At 38.5% G+C, this 26,599-nt stretch overlaps 1 protein-coding gene across 1 annotated transcript in view; it reads right to left on the reverse strand.

Moving 5' to 3' along the window:
- Positions 1–10,266: 10,266 nt before the first annotated feature.
- The window catches only part of EDNRA (endothelin receptor type A), a 32,379-nt gene continuing 16,046 nt past the window's right edge, over positions 10,267–26,599 (reverse strand). Inside the window, exons 3-8 of the mRNA XM_042469965.1 lie at positions 25,642–25,766; positions 24,712–24,910; positions 17,594–17,746; positions 16,350–16,483; positions 15,063–15,171; positions 10,267–12,838 (exon numbers count right to left, since the gene is read on the reverse strand). Coding sequence (XP_042325899.1) covers positions 12,698–12,838; positions 15,063–15,171; positions 16,350–16,483; positions 17,594–17,746; positions 24,712–24,910; positions 25,642–25,766 — 861 coding nt within the window. The 3' untranslated portion in view covers positions 10,267–12,697. The remainder of the gene's footprint in view (positions 12,839–15,062; positions 15,172–16,349; positions 16,484–17,593; positions 17,747–24,711; positions 24,911–25,641; positions 25,767–26,599) is intronic.

Below are 26,599 nucleotides of genomic sequence, written 5' to 3' on the forward strand. Positions count from 1 at the left end.
AGACTTGGAAACTTCCGTGAATCAACAACTTCCTTGCCTAAAGTACAATAACATCCAAAATCTATAAATCAGTGATACTTTTATTGGGTATAATGGTTCTTTGGATTTTGGATGCTACTTTACTTTGCTTTATGGCCAACATGGCTGCCCTGGATATGTTTCCTTGGTTGTAATTACTGTATGCAGTAAAAGGAATGTATCCACATGTAAACTGCCTTGTCTTTAGCCTTCAGAATCCGCTTTAGTGTTATTTTGGTGGCAGATGGAGGGGGAGCTTTTTCAGAAAATTAAAATTTTATACATACTTTTTGGGGATGTGTAGCACATTGAAAGGGCCACATTGCACCTCAAACATTCTACCTTACCTACCCCTATGCTAAATGTAACTTTTAAAGCATTTTGATTTGAAACTTCTTTATAATTGTTCTACAGAATGAGTGAAAAATAGAAAGAGAAATGAAGACGTGAATGTATTTTCTTTTAGCTTTACAAAGATTGGTTTCAATGCAATTACCACAAGAACCTGTGCATTCCTTTATCTATATGGCATAAAATAATAAAGTATGCATTTTTGTCAACAGAAGCATAGAGGAAAATATTAAGCTATCTGGTACTGAAAATAGACTTTGATCCTAGTACAGTAAATGTAAGAACAACACAGTGACTGAAGATATACTTTTTACTAAATCCATCCTTTCTTTTTCTGAGATTATTTAGTGGTTGAAAAAAATATTTTTGAACAAGAATGTTAAAAGCCTTTATAGAATAGCAGCTCTGATTAATGTATTGTTGTATTTGTGAGAGTTTGTGGCTTATTTGCTTTTATACTGAAGACTAAAGACATCTATAAAAGACACTCAAACGGAGCCTCTATTTTAAAAAAAAAGTCTTTATATTGTAAACTGGCTTGTTCAGTCTCTTGAGTCTTTCTGACACATCATTCTCAGACCCTGAATGACTGGGATGCTGCCAAATAGCTCTTTTCCCACAAAACCTTAATAAATGTTTGAGTGAAAACTGGACTCCGGTCATGGATTTCCCAGAAGAAATACTGACCTAGTTAACCCTGAGGTGATAAACCGTGTCGGGGATATATGGTTTCAGATTGCAGGTGGGGGCTCCTATCTGTGGGCGAATGTTCCTCCATACAAAAAAGGTTCCTATACATGGGAAAACTAGCTTGTGAAGGATAAGACATCTTTTTGTGCAATCTCTTTACATGGGCAAAATTGCATGAAGGACAGCAAGAACATAGTGACATTTCTGCTCCCACTGGGGCACCATTTCCTCCTACAGTGGTAGCTCTCCATGAGTTGAAAGGCAAACATATGAAGTGAGGAACATTATCTCTTTATGGGCTGCATCCACACTGCAGAAATAATCCAGTTTGGCACCACTTTAACTGTCACGGTTCAGTATGATGGAATTCTGGGAACTGTAGATTGTTATGGCACCAGAGCTCTGCTTATATAGGTTTTAAGCTCATGTGAAGAAAAGGCCTCAGGAGTTTTGTTTATAGATGACTATAAAGCTGGGGAGGGGGGCATTGATATATCACTGAAAGCAGAATTTTTTGGCTTTCCCTTCCTCTCCATCCCTATTTTGGCTCAAAGGTTTTATTTTCACAAAGAAAGAGCTTTTGTGGAAAGATACTCAAATCCACCCTCATCTCTGATCTGAAGCCTACCAACAGTTCATGCATAGTCCAATATGAATTTTGAAACTTATTTTCTTGCAGAACTTGCATTTCTACATGGGCGTTCTGTCAAATATGTGTTTTCTTTGTGCATTTCTAAACATATTTTGACTCAAAAATTGAATTTTTTTGTGGGGGAAGACAAGAAAAATATAAATGCAAGACTTCATTCACAGAGCTGATAATTAAGAAAACAACAGAGTCAAGAAACTAAAATGAATGAATTACAGAAAAATAACATATACACATCAGAGAAAGAGAGAGAGAGAGAATAAATGTAAAAGATCAATTTGAAGTAAATCTATAAGTCAACAATATATATCAAATCTATATAAAAGCACAACAGATGTGAAGGTCTGCTTGGCATGTATCTTTTCACTGGTAGAAGGCTACAAACCATTGGTGTAGACAAGCCAACACTTGAACAAAGGCTGCATCCTACAGTATCCTACAGTTTCCTATTCATAATGTGGAAATATAGATGAAAACCTCAAGTATCTCTACAAATGTGTAACTTTATCCTATCCAAAATTCTATTTCTGTTCAGGGGCCTTTTCAAATAAGAGTATTACCAATCAACTGTAATTCAGATAAATTCAGATAAATCTAGGCTTTTGAGAGGCTGATCTTGTTTTTCAAAAGAATGCACTAGTATTTTCTTCAATCCACAGGCAGTGGCCTTGATCCAATTGCTAGTCCCATCTCGAGTAAACTAACTTATTCCTGAATGATAAACCAAAACATATGTAAATCCCATTGATTCAGTGGATTGATTCTAGCTGGGACTAATTAGATTTAGACTATTAGTTTTAAAATAACATTACTTTCTATTTTTATCTTTTGGACAGAAGACATTGGGCAATCTTTCTTGACAGAACAAAAATGATGTAGCAGTTCAGTTCCCATGCAAAGGTTTGTTAATGTAAACTGCAATTTCCCAAAGCCTTCAGGATACTTTTTTTTTTTGAAAGTGCAAAATAGCTAATTGACCACAGTAAGGAACCTCCCAGACAGTTTGTGTTTAATAGGAAGGATGAAAAAACAGCGGTTCCAGAGGTTGAGCTGTTTCAACAAAACTGAACTAGGTTTCAGTTTTACTCAGCGGTCTGAAAAAATACACACCATTAATCAGTATCATCTCCAAACCAAATAAACCAGAACACCAGATTTATTCTAAAAGCTAGAATACACAAAACATCAAAAGTCTGGAAGTGTGTTGCCAGTCAGATGTTAATACAGTTATTGCTGTTTTGTTGTACTTACTGCTTTAGATTCTTAGACAAATGTAACGGAGCAACAAGCACATATATCTTGCACAGTTAAGACCATTTGGAGGCATTCTCTCCTCACATGACATCCCTCAGTTTGATGTCACCCAGTGTGTCACCCCCCCACCACACACACACACACACACACATTGACCTTCTCCCATTCCACACCAAACAGAATCCTTAGTCATATATTTTTGTACTAATGTACAAAACATAAATCATAATTCCTGTATATCAGTGAATGTAATGGCTGTAATACACATAGCCTAGATGCATTTACATGTACATTGTTTCATGAGGTTAAAATCAAAATTTGGTAAGATGTGATGTTTTAAAATATATTTTTTAATTTCCCACTGAGCCTCACCCCATTCACTCCATCTTCAGCATTTTGAAGGGATCCAGATGAACGCCACAGCCCATTTCTGCCCTTTTCGGCCAAAAGGCAGATGTTTGGGGAGCATTGGTATCACAGCCCCTTAGACTGTCACTGGTGCGGCCCACACATCCCTAGCGATGCCCCTACATGATTGCCATCATTTTGAAATAAGTTTTAAATTTGATCAGTAGTCTGAAAAAATACACACCATTAATCAGTATTTCCTGATTATAGCTGTGCTTCCATGGTCTTATCTCTTCTAATTCTCACTATCGTGCCCTTATAACTGGCACTGTGATGCCAGCAGTGGGTATCATCTTGGTTTTTCAAATGTTTTGGATTTCAACACCAGCAGCCCCATCCAGCACGACAAATGTTCATGAATTCTGGAGACTGAAGCTCAAAATATCTGGAGGAGCAAAAATTGAAGACCAGTGATTCATGAAGATAGAAAGCAATGCTGCAAAACCATATGGTACTTCTGACGCAAAAGGAAATGTTGTGACATAGGACCCTTTTGTTTGGGTTAAAAGAGCAGTGTACCTTTCCCTGCATCCAGGATGGACCCGGGTGGTGATTCGGCAGCAATTTAGGTGTAATAGGAACCGGCTGCCTGCCAAATTAACACTGAATTTGGGAAAGGTAAGTCAGTCTTTTAACCTCATGTGATAGGCTCCATAGAAAGGCCCCTGAGTGAATCCTTGGAAAGCTCCTGTCAGTGTAACAGTACCGGGATAGATGGGCCATTACTTTCTTACTTAGCCTGTGTCAGCATTTCAAGTCCAGAGGCTTCATTGATACAGATTTTACACTATGTTTTATTTAATTTATTTTGGCCATTGGTTTCACTGACAGTGTGTGTGCACTGGCAGAAATGAAAGCAATGGTGAAAGTGGTTGAGGAAGGGAAAGGAGGAAAAAGATGGCAGAGACAGCACTGAAAGGAGGAGGCTGATAGTACCATGTTCCCCATTTCTTGATGCCTGGTTTCTGAGGGGTAAGGTAGGGTCCATTGACCCAAAGTACTATGTGATGCCTGGCTTGGATAATCACCTCTGCCACAAGGTAAGCAATTGTCCAAAACTGCCCTCTCATGCTGCTTTGACTCCATGGACTCCACTAAAACTAGGCTTTTGGGAAAGAGCCTTCTCCTTCAACCACTGCTGCCTCCTCCTTTGCAAGTTAGGTCTTTAAACAGAGGCTCGGTGGCCATCTGTCAGGGATGCGTTGAAAGAAAGTTCCTGCATGGCAGGGGGGTTGGACTGGATCGCCCTTGTGGTCTCATCCAATTCTACGATTCTATGATTCTAAGTGCAAAGGCGTTGGCTGGAATCCTTTGGACAGTTACAAAGACTAACCCAGAATTACATATTCATAACTGTTTTGTATTCACAATGCCGACATAATTCTTGGTTTAGGGAATACAGTACAAAGTTCCCCGTTCCCATTTACTGGCTGCTGTGGTCAATGGAGATTTGTTCCCCTGTCATTTGGGAAGCAGCTGGCTGCCAGCTGCATCCACCCCTCATATAAGTGATCTCCAGCAGGAGGAGCTATTGCAAGAGGGGTCCTGATTCTGCCTGTCTCACCAAATATTGGTAATAAGGGGGTGGGAATGCCATTTAGCTGGTTCCTGATTGACTGAGGAACAGACCCCATTGATTGTAGAGGCTGCTGCCCAATAAATGAAGATTGGAGGGCATCGAGACAAGATTCATGTTGTAGCAGGATAGCTATGGTGCTTATACATTTGTAACTCCCCAACAGGATCTGAGTCAGTGATAATGTAATGCATTATTACACTGGTATACTGCCATAATGAGAGCCAGTGTGTCATAGTGGTTTAAGCCTTGAACTATGACTCTGGAGACCAGGGTTTGAATTCCCAATAGGCCATGAAACCCACTGAGTGATTTTGGGCATGTAGCATGCTCTCAGCCTCAGAGGAAGGCAATGGCAAACTTCCTCTAAACATATCTTGCCAAAAACCCATGATAGGTTCACCTTAGGGTCTCCATAAGTTGGAAATGCCTTGATGGCACAAAACAACAACAACAATTGCCATAGTACGTACTGCAGATTCATTTACCAATTATATTTTTGTCTCACCTCTTACCATCCAGTGGTGTAATAAAGGAAAGGATTAAGGATTTTAGTGTTCTGTTGGTTTTTTTCTCTTTGGGACAATATCTTCACATACTAGTATATAGAGATAGAAAGAAAAAATGTACTCATTCTCTATTTGTCCTGAGTATGGCTATGCTAAAGATCTAAACAAAGCTTGGAAATGTTACCTTTTTGGACAGTGACCATGTGGGCTGGGATTCTGAGAGATATAGTCCAAAAACTAAGTTTTCTAAGCTCTGCACCTGGAATTATATAACAGTCCATGGAACCCTAGACAAGGTAGTTCTTTCATGTCACATAACAGAGACTTCTGAGCACCCAGACCAAATTACAATTCTTTGGTTTTAGCCATAACAGTTGAATAATATTTACTCAATGCACATTTCTAGTATAGCCATGACGTTAGAGAAGGCAGAAACAAATGGATGGTGTTACAAAGACTCCAGGCTACTAACACTGTTTTTATGGATTAGAGGAGAAGAAAGGGGTTATTTTATTGTATGTGGAAGATTTTTTTTTTTAAAAAAAAATCCTGTTCTCTTATTTTGTCATTTAATAGTTCTGCTTGGTCTCCTTTCTAAAAATGATGTGCCTACATACCATTATTGATACCTAATTTAACCACAAAAGAGAAGGGAGGGCTAATGCAAGATGGTTAAATGTGTTTCTGAGAGAACTTGATTTTTATTGGCAGGATATCCAACTATCCATGTGTGGCAATTTCAAGAGTTTCTCAACACACATTTTAACAAGAAGAGATACCAGTCTGTTAAGTCTCCCTACCCCTTGCTGACTTATTTGTTAACATTTACAATGGTATGAATAATGTCATGTCTAGTTTGAGTGAGTCTGTACATGTTAGTAAAACTGACTATCTGGAAACAGAAATCTGGGGAGACTGGAACAAACACCTTGCTCATTTCATTATGCGCTTTAGACCCTGTGTCATAAAGTATAGGGCAGAACATAATGTATATAATGCACAGGGTGAAAAGGAGACAGTACCAGAGCAATTGAGATGGGATTTCTGCATTCGATTATTGCACAGAAACTACCTCTATATTTGTTTCAGTCACATCTTACTATGTAATAGTTATTCCTGCTTAGCAGTAAGAAGAGGCAAGGTATGGTTAGAGCTTGGAAGAGTGACTTTTGGACTACAGTTCCCAGACTCTCCCATCCTGCATGACCAGTGCACTGCTGATTTTAGGGAGCTGCAATTTAAAAAGTTTAACATGTTAAACATTTCCAAGCCCTGGCTTAGAGTCAGACAATTAATTACATATTTGTTTTATAGATTTAATTAGCAGCAAAAAATCTGCTGCTTGAAGTGGCCATCTCATTCTGACGTATGGTAGGGCCAGACCTGTCATGATTTTATTCTTATGTGAGAAAATGTGCAATGTAGCAAACTCTTTTTCTTTTAAATGTATCCCTTAGAAAACCCTTATATCCATTTTCCTCATTGCCTTCCTTGTGTCAGATTTTAGTTTGCAAACTCCTTCAAGGAAAACATTAACCACTCTTTTTTTTTAAATGCGTGGAATGAGGGCTGCAAGTACACTGCAGAATTAATGCATTTTGACACTGCTCTAACTGCCATGGCTACTGAATTTTGGGATTTGTAGTTTTGTGAAATAATTAACCTTCTCAGAGAGCTCTGCTACCACAACAAACTATAAATGCAAGGATTCCATATGATGAAACTATGGCAATTAAAGTGGAATCATGCCACTATAGCTGGATAGTGATGCTGAAGCTGACTGCAGTCAGAACCAGAAAAGGTTTTTACTATTGCTAGCTAGAAAAATTTTATATTCCTATTGTGCCATGTTTAGTTTGTTAGAACCAATTTTTAAAAAATGGAACCATTCTCTTGCATATTATTCCAGAACAATGTCAACACATATTTTGCTTGAAACCATGAGCCCATCCTTATGCATATGGACAGAAGGAAGCCATAAAGAGAAACTCACCAAAGTACTTGTAGTCATTTACATAGAAGAATTTGTATATATACAGGTTACAATATCATCTTCTGCCTCTCTGTAAACACTTTGGAAATTGTTCAGCTAATAAATAAAAAAAACCAGGAACACTGTATTTGACCTTGTAAATTATGTACAGAATTGCATCTTCGATTTGAAATACAGCTGAATGTTCAGTTCCACATAGCTATTTTCTTCAGTTAGGCATAGCAGATGCTATAAATCGCTTTGTAGTTTTCCATGGCATGCATATTGCATACTTCACTCTTGTAAGTAATTCATTTTTCTGGCTAATAAAATGCTACCCCAAAAGGGCCACACAACAGAGAGTATGACCATGATGAGAAAGTTACTGCATAGTTGTAAAAATTCAAATTTCACATTTTTATTGTATTTTAGAGGTGACATTTACTCCAGAAAATGCTTGAAGCAACATACACCAATTCAAAGGACAAACAAGCTAATATCAATAATTAAAAAAACTTTAAAATGCCACATGGGCAATGGCCATAGTCTGCCAGTTTTATAATTACTGCAGAAGGAGTCTAAAGACTGAAATATGGCTGGCATAGGACAAAGTTCCAGAAACATATAGTGGAAGAAATAATGGTTGGGAATGATTTCAGGTATCAACATATAATTATGAACACTGTATGCAACCCTCATTGTTTTTAATTTGAATTAAAGCTAATAGGAAACATCCTCCCTTAAAAGACAAAAAGATCTGGAGATGAAAGCCTGCATCCTGTTGGTACTTTCAGCTAGAGTGTACTCATTCAATTAAATGTTGAATGATAAATCACCATTTATTTGAACCAATGGTTCTAATCTGTTTGGGGCTACCAGAAGGATTCAGACCATAATGATCTGTCCTACCTCAATATAAACAGCCATTGTATCTTTTCAGAATATTGACTAACATCCTGGTGGAGAATTAGTTATGTAAGTCGGATGTGTGTGCTGCACATGTGCGTGCGTGCCATCAAGGAGTTACACCACCCAACTCACTTACAGAGTTGGAATTTTCTATGGATTGTACAACAAAAGTTTTCCCCAAATCTATCTTTTCTCTGCTCTAAAGTAGCTGACAGATACTGTACCTTCCTATAGCTGGATGCAGAGCAATGACATCATCCACAGAGATCTCTGGAGGAATTCCAGACGTCCCTGCAGATATTTGTCACTGGGCATCTAGCTATCGAAAGGTAGCTGGACACTTCTCCAGGGACCAGGAAATGGCTGGATCCAGAGGGTGCAGCAGAGAAAGAATCAGTTTGAGGAGAGATTGGATGGGGGGCTGTCTCCCATTTTAGGATCATGGCATTATTTTCAATGCTGGGGAAAGGGGTCAGTATCAGCACATGCAGTCTGACTGTCCACATTGGTATTAAAAGTACATCTGAAGAAACATTATTCACTGATCTAGAGTAATAGAGTAGTTATTACTTAATGTTTCTTAAGGGGAAACTATCATACTATTAAGATTCCCTCAGAGAAACTCTGTGATTGGGAGATGGCAAACTATACTATCCCAGCAAATAATATATCTATACTGCATGAATTCTGCAGGATACCTTGAATTTTACTTATGAGGTACGTATTGTGTGTGGAATATTAAAGGAAATTATTTGTTGTTTTTAACTGCCCTTGAGTCGATCTTGACCCATGGCAACCCTGTGGATGAGACATCCCCAAGACCCCCTGTTCTCCACTATTCTGCTTAGTTCTTGTATATTCATACCTGTGATCCCCTTAATAGAGTCCATCCATCTAGCATGCAACTCTCCTCTAATTCTGCTTCCCTCCACCTTTCCTAGCATTATTGTTTTTTTCCAGTGCCATGCCTTATTGCTACATTTAATCCACCTATTTGCAAATTGCCAGCATTGCTCAAAGTCTCTCTGATTATTTACTACAAGAGATCTGGTCAAAGAAGGAATACCTGCATACATTGCTGAGGTGTGCTTGGCTAGCCATCCTCATCATAATGCTCATATGTGCTAAGGTGGGCATAGAAGGAGCACAACAAAGTGAGATATGGGCAGACCTTTGTGAAGTTTCTTTTTTGGACTACAACTCACATTTATTTATCTACTTTTTTCCTTACTTAGGGCCCGAACAGACAGGCCAAAATAATGGTGCTTCGGGTCACTTTGGAGGTATGTGGTTTAAATGTTGCATGTGTCCTAAGAGGCCGGAAGCCAAACCAAGCCACACTCCAGGGACGTAACAAAGGGGGGGGGGGTTCAGGGCGGGTCCAGAACCCCCTTCCATTAGATACAGTGAATGGTGCATGCCACCACACTGCCGCACCCAAGCCCCATTATAATGGTGGCACTTAGTCTGGACCCCCCCTTCCCAAAATCCTGGCTACGTCTCTGCACACTCCAGTCCTAAGGACTGCAGTGTAGCTTTGGTGCAGCTTCTGGTCTCTTAAGATGTGTGTGTCATTTAAATAGCATACCTCCAAAGTGACCCAAAGCAGCTTTATTTTGGCCTGTCTGTTCAGGCGCTTACTTACTGTATTTATAACACACTCTTCAGCCAGAAAGGCCCTCTTTGCCACCCAACTTCTGGATATGGGAGATTTATGATCAGAGCCTCCCACTTTTTTAAAAAGGAAGTACCATACAGTAATATGGTTATGATATCAAAAAAAGGGGGTTAACCCTTTCTGCTGTGCTGTTTTCTTGGTCCAAATTGGCTTCCTTGAACCATTCTTTCAGTTTTGGGGAACAAAATGAAAGGAACAAAGGACAACTTTAATAGGAAATTTAAATAAGAAACACCAAGTGATGGAATTTTATTTTTATATATTTATTAATATATTGATACCCTGTCATTTAGTTTATTTTTAAACAAGGCATCTTATAAGTACAAACACATAAGTACAAATAAAAGCAGTAGAAACATTAAACTCAATAGTAAAATTCACATATGAAAAAGTACATTTTAAAACAAGCAAACAGGTCAAACACAAACAATAATCATAACACCTTCTCATATTTTAAAGAAAGATGTTTTCAAAGCACACTTAAAAGCATAAAGAAAAGAGGTCTGCCAGATATCCCCTGGAAGTACTTACTGAGTACTCATGGAGTAGATCTGATTTTCTCAAGCCTTTCGAATAGAACCTGGAAAGATTATTAAAAACCATAGGAGACAGGGGAGACATCTCAGTTACCAGTCCCAAACTGTTCAGGACAGGGGTAGGCAAAGTAGAGCCATGTGGGTTGGGGCTGATGGGAACTGCAGACCAAAACAAGTTGCTTACCCTTGGTTTACATCTTGAAATGTCAAGCAACTGAAACTTAACACCAAAATGAACTGGTCATCAGCATAATTACTGATATGTTTTTTCCCCCTACAAGGTCCTGGCAGTTTATATCAACTGGTTTCCAAACTGTTGAAGGCAGTCCTTCATAGAGGGAATTAATCCAATCTGGATGCAAAAGATTAAGTACCTTCTAGTACCATAGCCCTGCTTGGATATCTCTACCCTAACTATTTTGAACTTTATAAGAAGATAAAGATTTTAAATCATGGAATTTCTGATATGCTTAATGGACTCTTGAGACTTTTGATGCATTGATGGAGATTGAGCCCAGCAGTGACTTCTTTCCATTTACTTGCAACTGCAGCTTGATCAGAGCCAGTGCCTTCTCTTGATCCTATATTTGTCACATCCTTGCGAATTAATGATTTTCCATAAATGCACATGAATACAAGCATTTATGCTTCTTTGTATTATACCAAATAATTCCCAGTAGATGCATGCTACATTTATAGTTCACAGAGTGTCTGTTTCTGTATTTTCTTGAAATACAAAGCACCCAATCAAACTGCAGAGTCTAGTATATACATCGCTATGTTACTGCAAATGCATTTTTATGGAATATATTTTATATATTTATATAAATTTCTAATAGGAATGTGGTACATGTTCCATTCATATTGTTGCATGCCCATTTCATTTTGCAGCTACAACAGATTCAGTCAGAAGAGAGTATTACATTCACAGTCTAGTCTAGTAAGAACAAAGAACAGTTAGCTAAATATGAAAGGGTCTAGAAATGTCCTTTCACAGAGGGTCAAATTTAGGTTGATTTATACAAATATAATTTCTGTATTAATATTATTTTGAAAATGTCTGCATAGCTATTACACTGAAGTACTTTTTGGGCATCAGCTTATATCCTAAGTACCTTATATTGTTGCTATTTCTGGCCTGTGCCTATAAATAAGTACGGTAGATAGAAAAGTATGTCAAACAATAAAAAACCACAAGCAAGAGTTATTCAGTTAATAGATGCTTCCAGACATATATCTTTTATTGTGCAATTGAACTGCTTTATTCACAAAATTTTATAAGGGATCCAGTCATTACTGGCTTCTATCTGTAATCCTCCTGTGTTTGGCTGCTTTTTCTTCCATCTTTTTTCTTTCCATTAAAACACATACACACACAGTGGTCAGCATCTAGCTAGGCACTTCTGCTGATTGAACGTCTTCCATTGGTAATTCTGTGGGAGAGATCATTCCTCTCCTGTTGCAGTTCCCTATCCACACCCAAAGACTGATCCCCTGGGTCGGTCTTTGGGTGGTTCAGAGGCCTCAAGAGGCAGCGGGAGGAGTGAGGAAGAACATTTAATTATGCTGGTAGTTGGGGTCCAGTCCAATTAGGAAGAAAAGATGATATAGTGGCATAAGGTGTTTTGATTGATATCAGTATGAGCACTTTGTCTGGAAGCATCCAGCGTCTTATTTGCAAGGTGTGCACTTCATGCTGAACATATTCTTAAATGTGGCATATATTTACTAAAATATTTTCTGTCAAAGGAAAGACAACATAAAAGTTATAGATCCCATTTTTTCCACAATTTTTAAAAAATGTCCAATATGACTCAAATTGACTTATGTATTAATTATGTGTTAAGAACATGACAACATATACAACATACACTGTGCAGATCCATCTGGAATCTAAAAACATTGCAGACTCATTTGCTGGTTCTTTTTGTTTTTGCCAGAAGGCAAACTATATTGTAGCAAAAGAAAACTTCCATGCCATCATGTGGAAATCTTTGTGGAGCTTCATGTATGTACACTCAGTCAATCTGATCCTTGAAATTAAGTGCTAGGGCACAGAACTTCCAAATGAAAGAGGTTCATTGAATACTGGATAGGCTTCATGTGTCCTTTCCCTTCATGAACACTGAAGTGCAGTTTTTGTTGAATCAGTTTAAGCTGTCCTTGTGGATACTTCGTTCTGTGTTGTGATTGTTGAGTTCATTGTTTTTCCACTGGATGCTTGTTCCATTCATAGGAACAGATGATGCCTGGCTTCCTGTCTGGTAGCAGATACACCAGAAGCATGACTGACAAGAGAAAAAGTGCCAAACATGATTATTTGTCCATTCCTTTGGAAAAATTTATCATCCCATGTGAATTTCAATGGAGGGAAGGTGCAAAAATTCTTGTAATTTCACTCAAGAGTGGGGAGTCTTTTTATATTTCTTGTTCTTTCATGCAAGAGTGAAATGAGTAAATGTTCCTTTACCTATTCCTATTCCTTAATAGGAAATCTGTCAATTTTAACATCTGTTTGTTTTTTTAAAACCACAAGTTTTGACTTGGCTATAAAGAAATTTGCAAGTTGAAAACTGGTAAATTAATTGCAAATGATCTCAAATAAAATTCTCTCCAATCTGCACTGGCCAAATTCTATATGTACATCTATTCCCAGCATGAAAGGGTTTATGTTGTACTTGCTTGCCATATACATGTTAAAGATGGAACAGCCACTCAGGTAAAAGAGGCAGTACCGACAACATTAATTGCACACTAACATGGTTGAATACACAGGGATTTGAACACAGATTTCCTTCAGAGTTAAGCACTCAAAACCCCTACTCCTGGATGTATGAAGCTGTCAGTTTATGTTTCTTCATCATTTAGATTTTTTTCCCTCCCACCACTTTTTGTTTTTAAAAAAATCTCTAATTCTTTCCAATCCTGAATATGAAGACATATGCCAATTTTGTTAAACATTGGTTTTAAAAATTGACCTGAAATGCTTTGGCCTTGCTCACTTGAAAATACAACTCCTGTTGACAGCTGACAGTCAGAACACACAGTGTATTGTCACAAACAGCAACAGGATGACACTGTGATGTACAAAATGTGATTTGCATTTCAGTTAGCCCTCTCTCCTAATAACTAAAGAGGTCTCCCAAGACAGACATGAAATTGGCTTAACTGAATAGAAATAAGCCATTGATGAGAAGAGGATTAACCTCTTTGTTATGAAATCTGGGAGCAGATGGAATCAGGCAAACAAGTCAAGTGGACTAAATGGTGGGAGAAACAATCAAAGGCCCTAATTGATCACACCAGGCACTGGATAGGACAATGCAAGCTCCCTGGAGTCTCATCCAGTTTGGTATTTTATAAAAAAGGCTGGAATGAGCTTCCCCTGTGAGAATCTGTATATTTCAAATAATACTGATATGGAGGAATCTGGAGCTCTCCACTGTTGGTTTGAAAATTGTCAAGGTCAAAAATATCTAAGTTAAGCTACACACTCTGTAACATGCATAGCATTAAATAACATGTGGTTAATATATGATAGTGTTTAACTACAGGTTTCTTTCTTATTGTAAAGTCCATAAGAAGTCAGTGAATTCAAACCTTAATCTCTAGCCTTTTGTCCTCTATCAAAATTTTAACTCCAACAAGGAATGTGGGGAGAATTTATTGGGTGGGGGAAAAGCTGAGCAGAGAGACATTAGCACGCTCCACCTGCAGGAGATTCTCTTCTGGACCAAGCCCCTGTTTATTTACTTTAGAATAGAAACATTTAGGTACACCCTACAGATTCAATATTGCATATAGTCTGATCTGTAATGTGAACTGGAAAAGCCCACTTTCTTAGGGCTGAGATCCTGTAATATAGTGAAGGACCAAAAGAGAACCTTTCCATGCATTTTGTTTTTCAGAAATAGCTGTACACAGTAACAATGTGTGAAGTGTTCCTCAGTGCTGGTCAAAACCATGTAAGTCGATCTTCCTGTGACGTATCTCACCATTCCTCCTTTCTAATACCTAAAAGGCAGTCATATTACTAGATTCGGTTCACAGAATATTGCTATTCTGAATGCAGTTGTTTTGGATTAAGTCTGAAATAATGCGGCTCAGAGGTGACATCTATAGCAGAGCTACTCAAAGTGGCAGAGTGTGGTCTGTGGACCAATGTTGATCCTAATCTATTGACTGCTACTCTGTGGCAGATTTTCAGGAAAGAAAGAAACAGCTTTGGCCAATGGGCACAAATCAGGTGCTGGTCCCCAACACAATGGTAGGAAAACCTTTGCCAGTCCCTTACATCAGAAAACTTGAGACACATTGACCTGTGGGGTTGCATACTACATGATCTTCAGAAATATACAAGGTTTTAATCCATACAGACAGAATATGACAAGCTCAGAATAATACTGAATGTTTACAGTCAGTTTGGCAATGCAAAGTACAAGAGAAAAAGCATTACTCCTTCAAACTATGCTTTACATTCATATGCTTTCATTAAAATGACCCTGTCCTTACCTGGAAGCAGTTTTTGAACTTCTTGCTCACAAAATAGAGGGCTATAGGATTTATGCAGGAATTTATGGTGGCTAGATTCAAGCCGATATAATCCAGTGTCAACAAAAAGCTAGGAGTTAAAAAAAGAGAGAGAATTAAAACAATTATAATCCTTTTTGTGTTGGAAAGATATTACTCAGCCACTATCATTTCAGGAAATTCCTCCTTGGTTGTCTGCATAGCAGAGTAATTGATCCTACAGAATTGGAAATGTTCAGTTGTGTTTTATTTAACGTTCACCTCTTTTCAGGCAAAAACTAGTAGTAGTGACATCTCTGCTGTACCAACCTCTTGGGCAAATGCAATCTTCAAGCACTGCTGTCCATGTTGCACCCTATGCATTGGTGATTGTTGGTTCTAATACCAATGGGGCAGTGAATCCATTCTGGATTTAATATTAAAAGAGATTTGCTGAACTCTGTCCCCCCAAAAGCCACTTAAGGGGCCAGAACAGATTTTAGAAAAGTCATTTTTTGGACTGTAAGTGAAATCTGGGATTGAAAGTCCATAAATAAAATAGTTAATAAAATCCTTATTAAACGGTATCTTTGGCACGGGACAGAAGATCCTGAAGTGCTGTGCTACCGCCAATACTAGGGTTCACCTAACCCTACCATGGCATGGCAACGGACTAATGGCTGTATCCCTTCCATACAGGTGCCACCATTTTGATGTAAGCAACGTGCAGCATATACACATAACTTCGCGTCACTTACGTCACGAGTGCACCATTGGCACACTCATAACGACTACCTGGAGACGGAGAAAGAACTTGTTTTTTCCGGGTTCTTTTTACTCTGGAGGAATGCCGTGTGGTTTACTGGCTGCGGCATCCCTCCGGAGGGAAATAGACCGCTGACAGGGGCGGTCTGTCCCGGGCCTTAGTTACTGAGGCAAAAATTAATTAAGAGTAATTAAGTGCTATATTTGTTATTTTCACACTCTAGGAAGAATTGGTTCAATTGCTCAACTACAAGCAACAAGAAAGTAAAAACAAGTTGGAATAGATGTGCAAAATGGATGCCATAATACTTCAGCTACCATCCTGTTGACAGGCCATAGAGAAGGGGAAAATAGTCTACAGTTTCAGAACACCAGGAGTAGATTTCAAATATGAACATTCAGTGTTTAACTTGTGTCAGTACTTTTCATGTTCCTTCTCATTTCTCCATCCATAACTTGCACTCCTTTTAATCTATCAGTCCCTTGCCAAATGAAATGAAATTAAGTACCAAATTAAAAGTATACCTGAGTAATTCACATCTGTTGGGGTCATGTGGATCATATAATGTTAACTTCAAAATCCGGCTCAAATGGAGAGGAATCCAGCAGAGGGTAAAAATCACAACTAAGCAGAAAACTGTCTTTGCAACTTCTCGTCGCTGGAACATGAAAAGGCAAATAAGAGTACATGGAATGTGGACCAAACTAAGCATAAAGCTAAAAAGAATAAAACTGAAGCTGTCAGATATAAAGAAAACAGTCTTACATAGCACGATTATTAACATAAAGCTAATGACTGATGGTGCCTTGGTTATACAAGAAAAACGAGCAAATCCACTGGAAATTTTTAATAACTAGGATGCTACCACAATAATTTAGCCTTCTAATCAGATGTCCTACACTGCCCTGGAATAGTTTATGGCCAGTACTGCTCACTGGTTAGGGTGCTGGACTTGAACATGGGAGATCCGAAACCTTTGGGTCCACTAAGCCATGTAATTGTGTGACTCAGGACCAGTGCCTCTCTCTCGCTCTCATTCTCTCTCTCTCGTCCTCTCACCTACTTCACAAGGTTGTTGTGAGGATAAAAGTGGTGAGGAAAAGTGCCACAGATGCCACTGTGAGCTTTCTGAAGTAATGATGGAATTTAAATATAAATCATCATCATCATCATCATCATCATCATCTGTACATGAATTTTCAGGATTGAAATTACCACTTCCAAATCCTGAAAGTCTCCTATCTATAGTAAATCTTAGGGAGTAAAGCTGAACCAATTTCTGATCAAGCAGCTATCTTCAAAAGACTTTTCATATAGCAATCATAAAATGTTCATAATGACATTAATCATCTTTCCCTATTACAGGAGGAAATACATAGTTGCTTGAACCTGGCTCAAGAAGAAAGAACTCAAAAGCATAACATACTGAGAAATAAGAAAGTAAGAATAAATTTTTGGCACATCCTTGAAGCTGTAGTCCAAGGAATTCGGAAAGGTTAGAGAGTGAGGGAGTAAAACTGCCACACTTGTTTTGAAAAGGAAATAACACTGTCTAGCCTCTAAAACACTTTGTCTGCATTATCTCCTTCTACTTTAAAGTACCCTTATGGCTCTGAGCTTGCCAGAATACCTTTGGGTCAAAACTCACATTTAGTCATGCTTTCTATTTTTGGAGTGCATTTTATTAAAGCCTGCAGTAAAACCTTTTACAGACAAGACAGGAAATTCACATGGAAATGTCAACTAGGTATTGCCTTTTCTTCCTTACCTGCTTAAGATGTTCACTGAGAGCTATCCTCAAATTACTCTTCCTCCTGTTTAACATTTCACAGGTCATCAGGGTGTAAAAGAATGCTGTGCACAGAAGTGGCATAATGAAATAGAAGCCAAAGAGCCACCAGTCCTTTACACTGACATAAAACTGCAGCAAGACAAAATGTGACTAATTATTATCAAATTTATACTATTTCATTCCCCTTCCTAAATTTTACGCAGAACAAACAAGGGTGCATCTACAATGTAGGAACAATGGAGTTTAATACTACTTTAACTGTCATGGTTCCATCTTACAGAATCCTGGGATTTGTAGTTTTGTGAGGCATCAGCACTCTGGCTGAGAAGGCTAAAGGCCTTATAAAACTACAAATCCCAGGATTCCATGAGATAGAGCTATAGCACTTAAAAGTAGTGTCAAACTGCATTATTCCTACAGTGTAGATGCACCTTTCATTAGCTACACAAAAGACACAAATCTGGTATCAGAAATGGTGACACATAAAACATAGAACATTTCAGTATCCATGGACACCCTGTTGCTGACCTAAATTTTGCCATTCTCCAACAGAGAAGTTTCAAAGCATGGTTCTACCTGGAAACAGCCAGGCTAGAATTTAGCCAAATTAAAATTAGTCAAATTAGAACTGATTGAGAGATTTCACTCCATTCCACTAGCCCTGAATAAAGGAAGTGGCTTCCTGAAGGTCTGTCTCATAGCATTTTGCTGTCTGAGGCAGACTAGCAAATAACCTCACCCCAAATCAAGGTGCATAATATTCAAGGCTGGTCAAGTTATTTTGGTACCTGAGGCAGAAAATCTTGCAGGAATAGGTTGCTGCCCTCTTACAACACCATAAATCAGTTGCCTGGCATGAAACCATGTAGAGTTGTAAGCCTGAGGGCAGGGAACTGTCTAACTAAAAGATTGTATGTACAGCGCTGTGTAAATTTACAGCGCTTTATAAATAAAAGATAATAATAATAATAATAATAATAATAATAATAATAATAATAATAGAATTCCCAAGATGTATCAATTTACAATTGTAGATGATAATCCTAATCCACTCCCCTAGGCCACCTGAGAAAGTGGGAGCCAGAATAAGGGAGGAGTGGCATTCCAACAGCAGAACTGCAGTGAAAGTGTGCTCATCCCATTATGCCCATGTGGAAAGTGTCCACTGTGTTTGTGGAAACCTCTGTGGGTATAGTAATATCAATATCACTAGTAGTAGTGTTTCCCTGGTGATAGAGTCCAGTCCAAGGTAGTCTAGTTTACATGTGTATTATTGGAACCTGGGGAAAATTGGATTATAGCTCGCTTGCTGCCTGGGGATTCTGGGAATTGTAGTACAAAATAGCATTCCAAATTCTTTGGGCTGCTCACTTTTGTCTGAAATTTTGTTGGTTTCCCTTGCATTTTAAAATACAAAACAAGAAAGACCTCCTGGAATCCAGTATGTTTGTCAATTTAGCTTGATGACAAAAATCTCAAAACATTTCTCAAACTGTCTTGCCCTTAGTGTTGTGGCTTTTCTTATCTCTGTTACTGTTATTTGTTGAATAAGTGAAAGCTGACTTGCCTAAACTGAACCAGTCTCAACTTTTACATCACAAAACTAGTAATCTTTGTATTAAAAATCAAAGTGCAATAGATGTCTTGCTAAAAGCATGTGTCCCAGTGAAAATGCTTGTCTGTTACCTTTTAAGGCTTTTTGTGAATGGCTTTGATTCCAAAAGGTCCAGGTTAAGAAGGTCTCTTGTAAGTATAATCTGCCCTGCTATCAGTTGAAAGATTAACTGCCTTGCTTATGTACCAGGCAGAAAGAGAGGCCACTTAAGCAAGCACTAGTCTGGAAAAATGTGGAGTCCAGATTGCTGTTTCCAGTTACTTTGAGGCTGTGGTTGTTTTAACCCTCTGCCTGGAATGTAGCCCTTTGAATGGTATGTGTACTATGTGACAGGAAACAGGAGATGCTTCTAACATCCCTCTGTTTCCCCCAAAATTTATATTAAAAAGTCTTGCATTTGACTACCTTCAGTAAAACACTACAAAATCTACTGCTCTACTCGTGATGGTATGCATTTTTTCTAGCCATTTCTAAAGATGAGTAACATAAACAGTCACACACATCCAGGGACACACATATATGTCAAAGGAAACAACTCCTGGCCCTTGATTATTAGTCACTGAGTGGATTGTGTATAAAAGAAGACCTTTTTTCTCACCATCTTTTTCTCATTAACTGTTTATTCTTAGCAGATATCAATCTACTTGCTTCCCACACCATAAGATCATGCATCAAATGGATGAGGATTATGGGTGGTGCTTTGCTACTTTTCAAAAGTATCAGAGGGCTGTACAGTAATACTGCTTACATATATATCAGTGGCAGAGCTAGTTTTAGGCTGTAAAGATTAAAGTTTTACCACTAATTAATTTATTCTTAATGAAAATACAGTTTAGTCTTCAACCCTTCAAAAAAAAAAAAAAGAAAAAAAGAATTACAGACATTGGCTATACAAGACAGTGTAAGAAACATACATTCAGATCTATTGTCTGAATGTGTGGGCCTTGAATGTAAACCTTTCTCATGTCAAGTATCTCTTACAAAAAATACTACCAAAATACAGAGAACATTTCTGAGGCCCTAAGCAGATGGGCAGGAGAGCATGGGCCAAGGCCCATGCTCTCTTGCCTCAGGTCCTGACCAAGGTCAGTCCCCAGACTGTTGCGGCAATGGACAGGTGTTTTCATGCCTGCCTGCCACCACACCATGAAACTGCTTTCACTGCATGCCTCATACTTGCCTCTACCATTTTGTCAGCTAGGATGATCCCCGTCATGGCAGCAGAAACAGGGCACTTGGCTACACCCATGTGGCCAGGTGCCCACATCTAATGTCAGAGGCCATGACAGGGGTCTTCTCAGAAGACATAATGGTGGAGGCTGGTATGGGGCATGTGGGGCTATCTGGTCTGCTGGCTATCAATGCAGAGTTTCCTAGAAACTCAGCAGCAAACCTGGGTGGTTTTTTTTTAGATTGGGTTTTTTAGATCCCTTTGGCCTGGTATTGGACTGGATCCATTGGATCTGCATTTGATTTTGCTTGATCCCAACCTGGAGCTAATGGCTTGTATCATCCAGAAAGGATGATGGGAGGCTGGAGAGGGGAAGCATGGACCTTTTGGCCCATGTGTACAGGCCCTGAAAATGCACTTAGTAGCCAAAAGCTAGCAACAGTGGAGTTGAGTGCTTTCCTAGGACTTTATCACACAGGGATGGGCATCCTTATCTTGTCTAGAAAGTGCAAGTGATTGCACGAATGGATTTTTCTCACTATTGTGCGTTGATCCTGTCATGTCCTGACAGTGAAGTGGAATTGCATTAATGGGATGTTCCAGTAATACCAAATAACACGTAATGAGGGGGCAATTCCACTTCATTCATGGGTTCAGCATGATGTAGTGAGAAAGCCTTTCATGTGATCACTTTCACTCGCACGTCCTGGACAGGATAATGTCTGGATAAACGCAATTTAGTGTTTAAGTACTTGCACAGGATAGGGTTGGGATAATGACATCCCGCCCCTCATATACTAAAGTCCCTATATATTTTTTCACATCCAAGTGCAGGCATTTTTTTCTAGTCATTGGAGCAAAATGGATTCTTCTTGGTATGTTTTCTTCTACTGAATAGAGGAAGGCTGACTACAGACAATACATGAAAAGCCATATTAACAATCACTGAGAAATTATCAAATCAAATTTAGCTAGAAACGTGGAGAGGAATTGTTCTCTACTATCCAGACTATTTGTTCTAATTTATTTATATTTATATGCCATCCAGTAACAAAATGTCCTCAGGGTGGTTCACACAATCTAACAAGATAATGGCCTCAACATGCTGGCTGAATCTGCAGTACAGAAATAATCCAGATTGACACGGTCTTAACTGCCATGACTCAGTGCTAAGGAATTCTGGGATTTGTAGTTTGTTGTGGCACCAGAGCTCTCTGACAGATAAGGCTACATATCTCACCAAAATACAAATCCCAGAATTCCAAAGCATTAAACTATGACAGTTAAAGCAGTGTCAAACTGCATTATTTCTGTAGAGCAGATGCAGCCCCTGTGAGAAAGAATAGTTAGAAGAAAAGAAACAGGGTAAAGAGAAGAGATTCAGCCAACAGTCTACCAGAAAGGAATCTCTAATTTGTATAAAGAAGCACACAAGTCACTTCTAGCTGGAGTCTACCCACTGTCCTCTGTTAGCATAAAATAACTGTGCTAAAAGTGAAAAAAAATTCTAGAAATAATATTAAAAACTATATCCAGCATGTTTAGCATTTAAAAGAATGGCACAATGACATTGTTAAGTCATACAAGCTAAAGCAAGATGTCTGCAAATAATTAATTATGGTTGTTAAAGCTTACAGGGATCTCACATCAACCCAATTTTGTACTTTGATGTAAGTGGCACAGGCTCCCTTTTGTTTCCAGTGCAAGTCCACATGGAACTAGTTTTCTACAGGAAACGTGCCTTTTCACATGTTCCCTAAAGCACTTGACCTTTTGGGATTTACATCCTAGTACAAATATTTGAAAGAAGGGCTTGAAAAAAATGTAACAGCTTTCTAAGACAACAGGAAAAGAGATAATGATGAAGTTTTATTAATGTTAACTGACATGATTTATTGTAACATTTGCTATAATAAGTATCAGGATTAAATCTGGAAGGACATTCCTCCACTTAACCTTTATTCACTTATTTGAAACTTCTACATTACAATGTGTCTTCCTTCTGCTCCCATTCTCCTTTTTTGTTTACTCAAATTTGTATTTAAACATTTCCAAAACTGCATGGCAGGAGGGACATCTCTGCAAATAATGGTGCATGTCAAGTGGAAGTCTCTTTGGGATATTGTTTGGAAAAACAAGCTGTTTTAATTAGCAAGACATGGGTTGGAGAATTTCATGATGTATTTAATATTTATTTCAAGCTATTGTCTGTATCTTTACTGCAATAATTTATTTTTTTTAACAATTATTTATTTTGTTAAACAAAATCTGCCTATGGCTATGAGTTTCAGCAGAGAATGGTAGAGGGAAAAGCTATTTAACCTTTTCCCATTCATTGTCTTCTTTTCACCCACCCCCACTGTTTTTCCTTCTGCAAAGAGGGAGAAGGGGAAAACACACCTGTTCCCTTTAGAGAAAAATGTGTGTGTGTGTGTGTGTGAGAGAGAGAGAGAGAGAGAGAGAGAGAGCTCAGAATGGCAATGGTCAGAAAGTAAAACACTTCATTCCCTCAATGAAACACTGTTGTTGCTGTTAGCTGCCCTCAAATTGACTCCAATTCATGGCAATTCTATGGATAAGACATCTCCAAGAATCCCTAACCTCCACTGCTTTGCCAGTATCTTTTCCAGTTCTTTCATAGCTGCCATTCCCATTCCTAGTCTTCTATTTATTTCTTGACTGTAGTCTCTATTCTGGTTAATGTTTGATCAATGTTTGGGATATGGGAATACAGGAATTCTTTAACTATTTCATTTTGCTCGTTGTCTAGGTTGAATTTGTATATTTCTTCTGTGGTCATTATTTTTGTTTTCTCTATGTTCAGCGTCAGACCTGCCTTTGCACTTTCATATCCCCTAATATAAGATTCTTCAGAAATCCATAACAAACTTGAAAAAAATGTTCAGAACAAAGCATGATGTTCTTAAAATGATTTCAGTAAAACCAGGTCAATTGAGTTAAAGCTTCCAGTCTTTTATGGCTTCTTGTACAGATCAACTTGTACAGAGAAAGTCTGAGTGCTGGGTTACAAGTAGTCCAGATTCTGGTTTGTTAGAATTTCTGACAGTACATTGACTTCCAAGAATTATCACTGGTTTTGATGAATGAAAAACTGGTTTATGTTTAATGAACATAGAAGGAACTAGGGTGTGCCTATTCTCTCTTAATGTTAAGGAAAAAGAACTTTTGACTATAAACTTTGCAGAGAAACAACTCAAATTTCTTATTTTTCTGGTACAATGGTTTACCTAAACAAAAAATGATCTTTGCCTCACCATAAAAGTCATGTACCTGACATTAGTTTGCAGCTTATATTCCATTTATGGAGCCAGCATGGTGTAGTGGTTTGAGTGTTGGACTATGGAATTTATTGAACTCACTTTTGCCCCTGATCAGAGGACGTGCGTGACCGTGTGAAAATGAATTTTATTGCACACTAAACTGTCCTCAAGGAGTCCCCATGCCATGGCCCAACTCTAACCCATCCCCAAGTTGGGCTCAGGAGTGTGCATTTAGAAGGACAGAAGCTTTCCAGCTGAGCAAACTCACACGGCTGAGTCTAGATCGGGGATGGGCTAGGGTTGGGCGATGGCATGGGGATGCCTAGAAGACAGTATAGCATGTGATAAAATGCCTTTTCAGTCCAGTCACACACATCCCCTGCTCATGCCTGGATGGGGGACAATAAACTCTTATGACTCTGGAGACCAGGGATTGATTTTCTGCTTGGGAGTGAAACCCATTGGGTGACCTTGGGCATGCTACATGCTCTCAGCCTCAGGAAATGGCAATGACAAACCTCCTCTGAACAAATTGTGCTCCATGATAGGTTTTCTGCTGTATCTGAGGTCACACAATGATGGTGCCAAATCCCATGGAGATGGTGGTGGGGTCCATTTCTCCACCACCCACCCACCCACACACACACACAGTTCCTCTCTCCTCTTCTCTCCCTCTTTCTCCCTGCCCTCTAAGGGAGGAAAGCATCACTCATGCCAGGAGTCTGAACTGCCTGCCTCCAGAGGACTTTTGCAATGATTTTAAAGACTGATGGGCCACATGCGGCTAGGGTCACAGGTTGCCCACCCTAAGTTACAGAGTTATTCTCTACAATGCAAACTGGTGTTATTGGTGATGGAGACCACTGCATGTTAGACTGAATACACAGCTAATCTTCAGAACTAGGAGCAAAATGTCCCCCCACTCTGATAACTGAGCAATCTATCTGATACCAGTATCTCCAAAGATGTAAGAAGAGGAAAGAAAAATATTTTTTTCCACTTTGATATATAAATATATGATACTTACTTTCAAAAATGGACTATTAGCTACCATCATGCAGGTATTATAGTCCTTTCCCATGTGATGAAATTTTACCATAGTAAAGCCAATTGCTTCTGGGATGGCCAGGATAAAGGAAAGAATCCAAATGGTGATAATTTCTATAGCAGTGATCAAGGGGATTCCAATTCCCTGAACACGACTCCAGGAAGCTACTGCACGGTATCTAAAATAAACAAAGAAACATTAGATTTACAGCTTTTTTATTGCCACATCTTTATTAGAGTTTTAAAGGTCTAATATCATCAACATATTTCAAGATTCTTTACAACATGTGAACCTTAGTTGTTTACAAGGCTATGATAATTATCAGTAGAGTACGATGACAATGTTAATATTATTGTTATACTAGTATGTGCTGGAAAGGTTGCTTGAAATTGTATAATGGCTGTCATTTGATGAATGTTAGATATTGTGGCAACAGTTGTCTAGTACTGCAAGCAAGACAAGGGAACTGAGATCACAAATAATTTGTTTGATTCTGTTATTGCTATTCTACATCTTTGGTGCAACCTATTCCCAGTTCAGCCATTGCAAATATTTAAAAAAAATAATAAAATAAAACTATGCAAAGTTATCATAAAATAATAGAACAGTAACAAATTAGTGTCCAATGAATTAAAAAAAACATTTGGAGGGGTTTTTTAAATAGCTTTTGGCCCAAAGTCACCCAAAATACAATCCTCCAAAATGGGGGAGGAGCTGTGAAACTGGGGAGGAGGCGTTGAAGCTGCAAACTAGTGGCCCATGTGCCACTCTTGGCCACCTCTGGTGCAATGCTGAACCTGTTACTAGACTAAAAGTAGTTACCAGGCATATAGCTTTTGAAATTGCAAACAATATCTTGGACTTTTTTATTTTTCTATGCCTAGGGAAATTTTTTTTAAAATTATTTACCTGTCCACACTGAGAGCACAGAGATTAAGGACAGTGATTCCCACAGATGCCTTCTGGATAAAAGGAAAGCATCTGCAAAGGAACTTCCCCATAGGAGACATCCCAAAGGGCCACTGAGCATGAAGCTGCAGAAGAGGAAACAGGAATGAGAAATGTTAAATTTGCAGTGTCACGTGACTAAATTTTACCACATTTATTCTCAGACAACACCCCATTTAAAAAACACACCTTTAATTTTATTTATACTTTCTCATGTAACCATTAAAAAGAAGGGTATTTTCTTCATTTATTTCTTTATTTGATTACATCTATACACACCTTATTTCTATGCAAAATGAAAAAAAGGCAAAAAAATTAAAAGCGGCAATAAAAACTTAATCACTGTAAGAGAAAGACTCTAAAATTAGGCAAAGAAGTGACTTGAGATCACAATTTAAGATCCTCAGAAAACAACAGGTCCTTGCCCCACCAACCATAAACAAACAGATGATACCACATTTATTTGGGGGAGCACTGGATAATCCATTGATCCATCACTTTATTGATATCCCCCCTTTCCCAGAGTGGGACTCAAAGCAGCTTACAAAAAGGCAGAAAATACAGTAAAACATATGTATAACATATAGTTTGAAACACACAAAATTAAGGCAACAGTATTAAATAACAACTACTTAAAATCTTACTTTAAAACAAAGATTCAGCAATATATATAGTCTTTTCCTTTAAAAAAAATAAGTTTCCAAAAGCTTACTAGAAAACAAATGGCAGGGGAATCACTAGGGAGGTCTGGGGCTGTGGACAGCGCCAGATGACTCTCTAGGAGGGTCCCTAAGCATCTGCCTTTCAGCAGAAATGATATTTGCCTGTATGCCTTTAAAATGCTGAAGAGATGAGGTGAGGGATTAAGTCTCAGTGGGAGGAGAAAGGAGAGGCCCAGGTTTTTTAAAAATACATTTTA

This window comes from Sceloporus undulatus, chromosome 5, assembly GCF_019175285.1.
Source record: "Sceloporus undulatus isolate JIND9_A2432 ecotype Alabama chromosome 5, SceUnd_v1.1, whole genome shotgun sequence".
NCBI lineage: Eukaryota > Metazoa > Chordata > Lepidosauria > Squamata > Phrynosomatidae > Sceloporus > Sceloporus undulatus.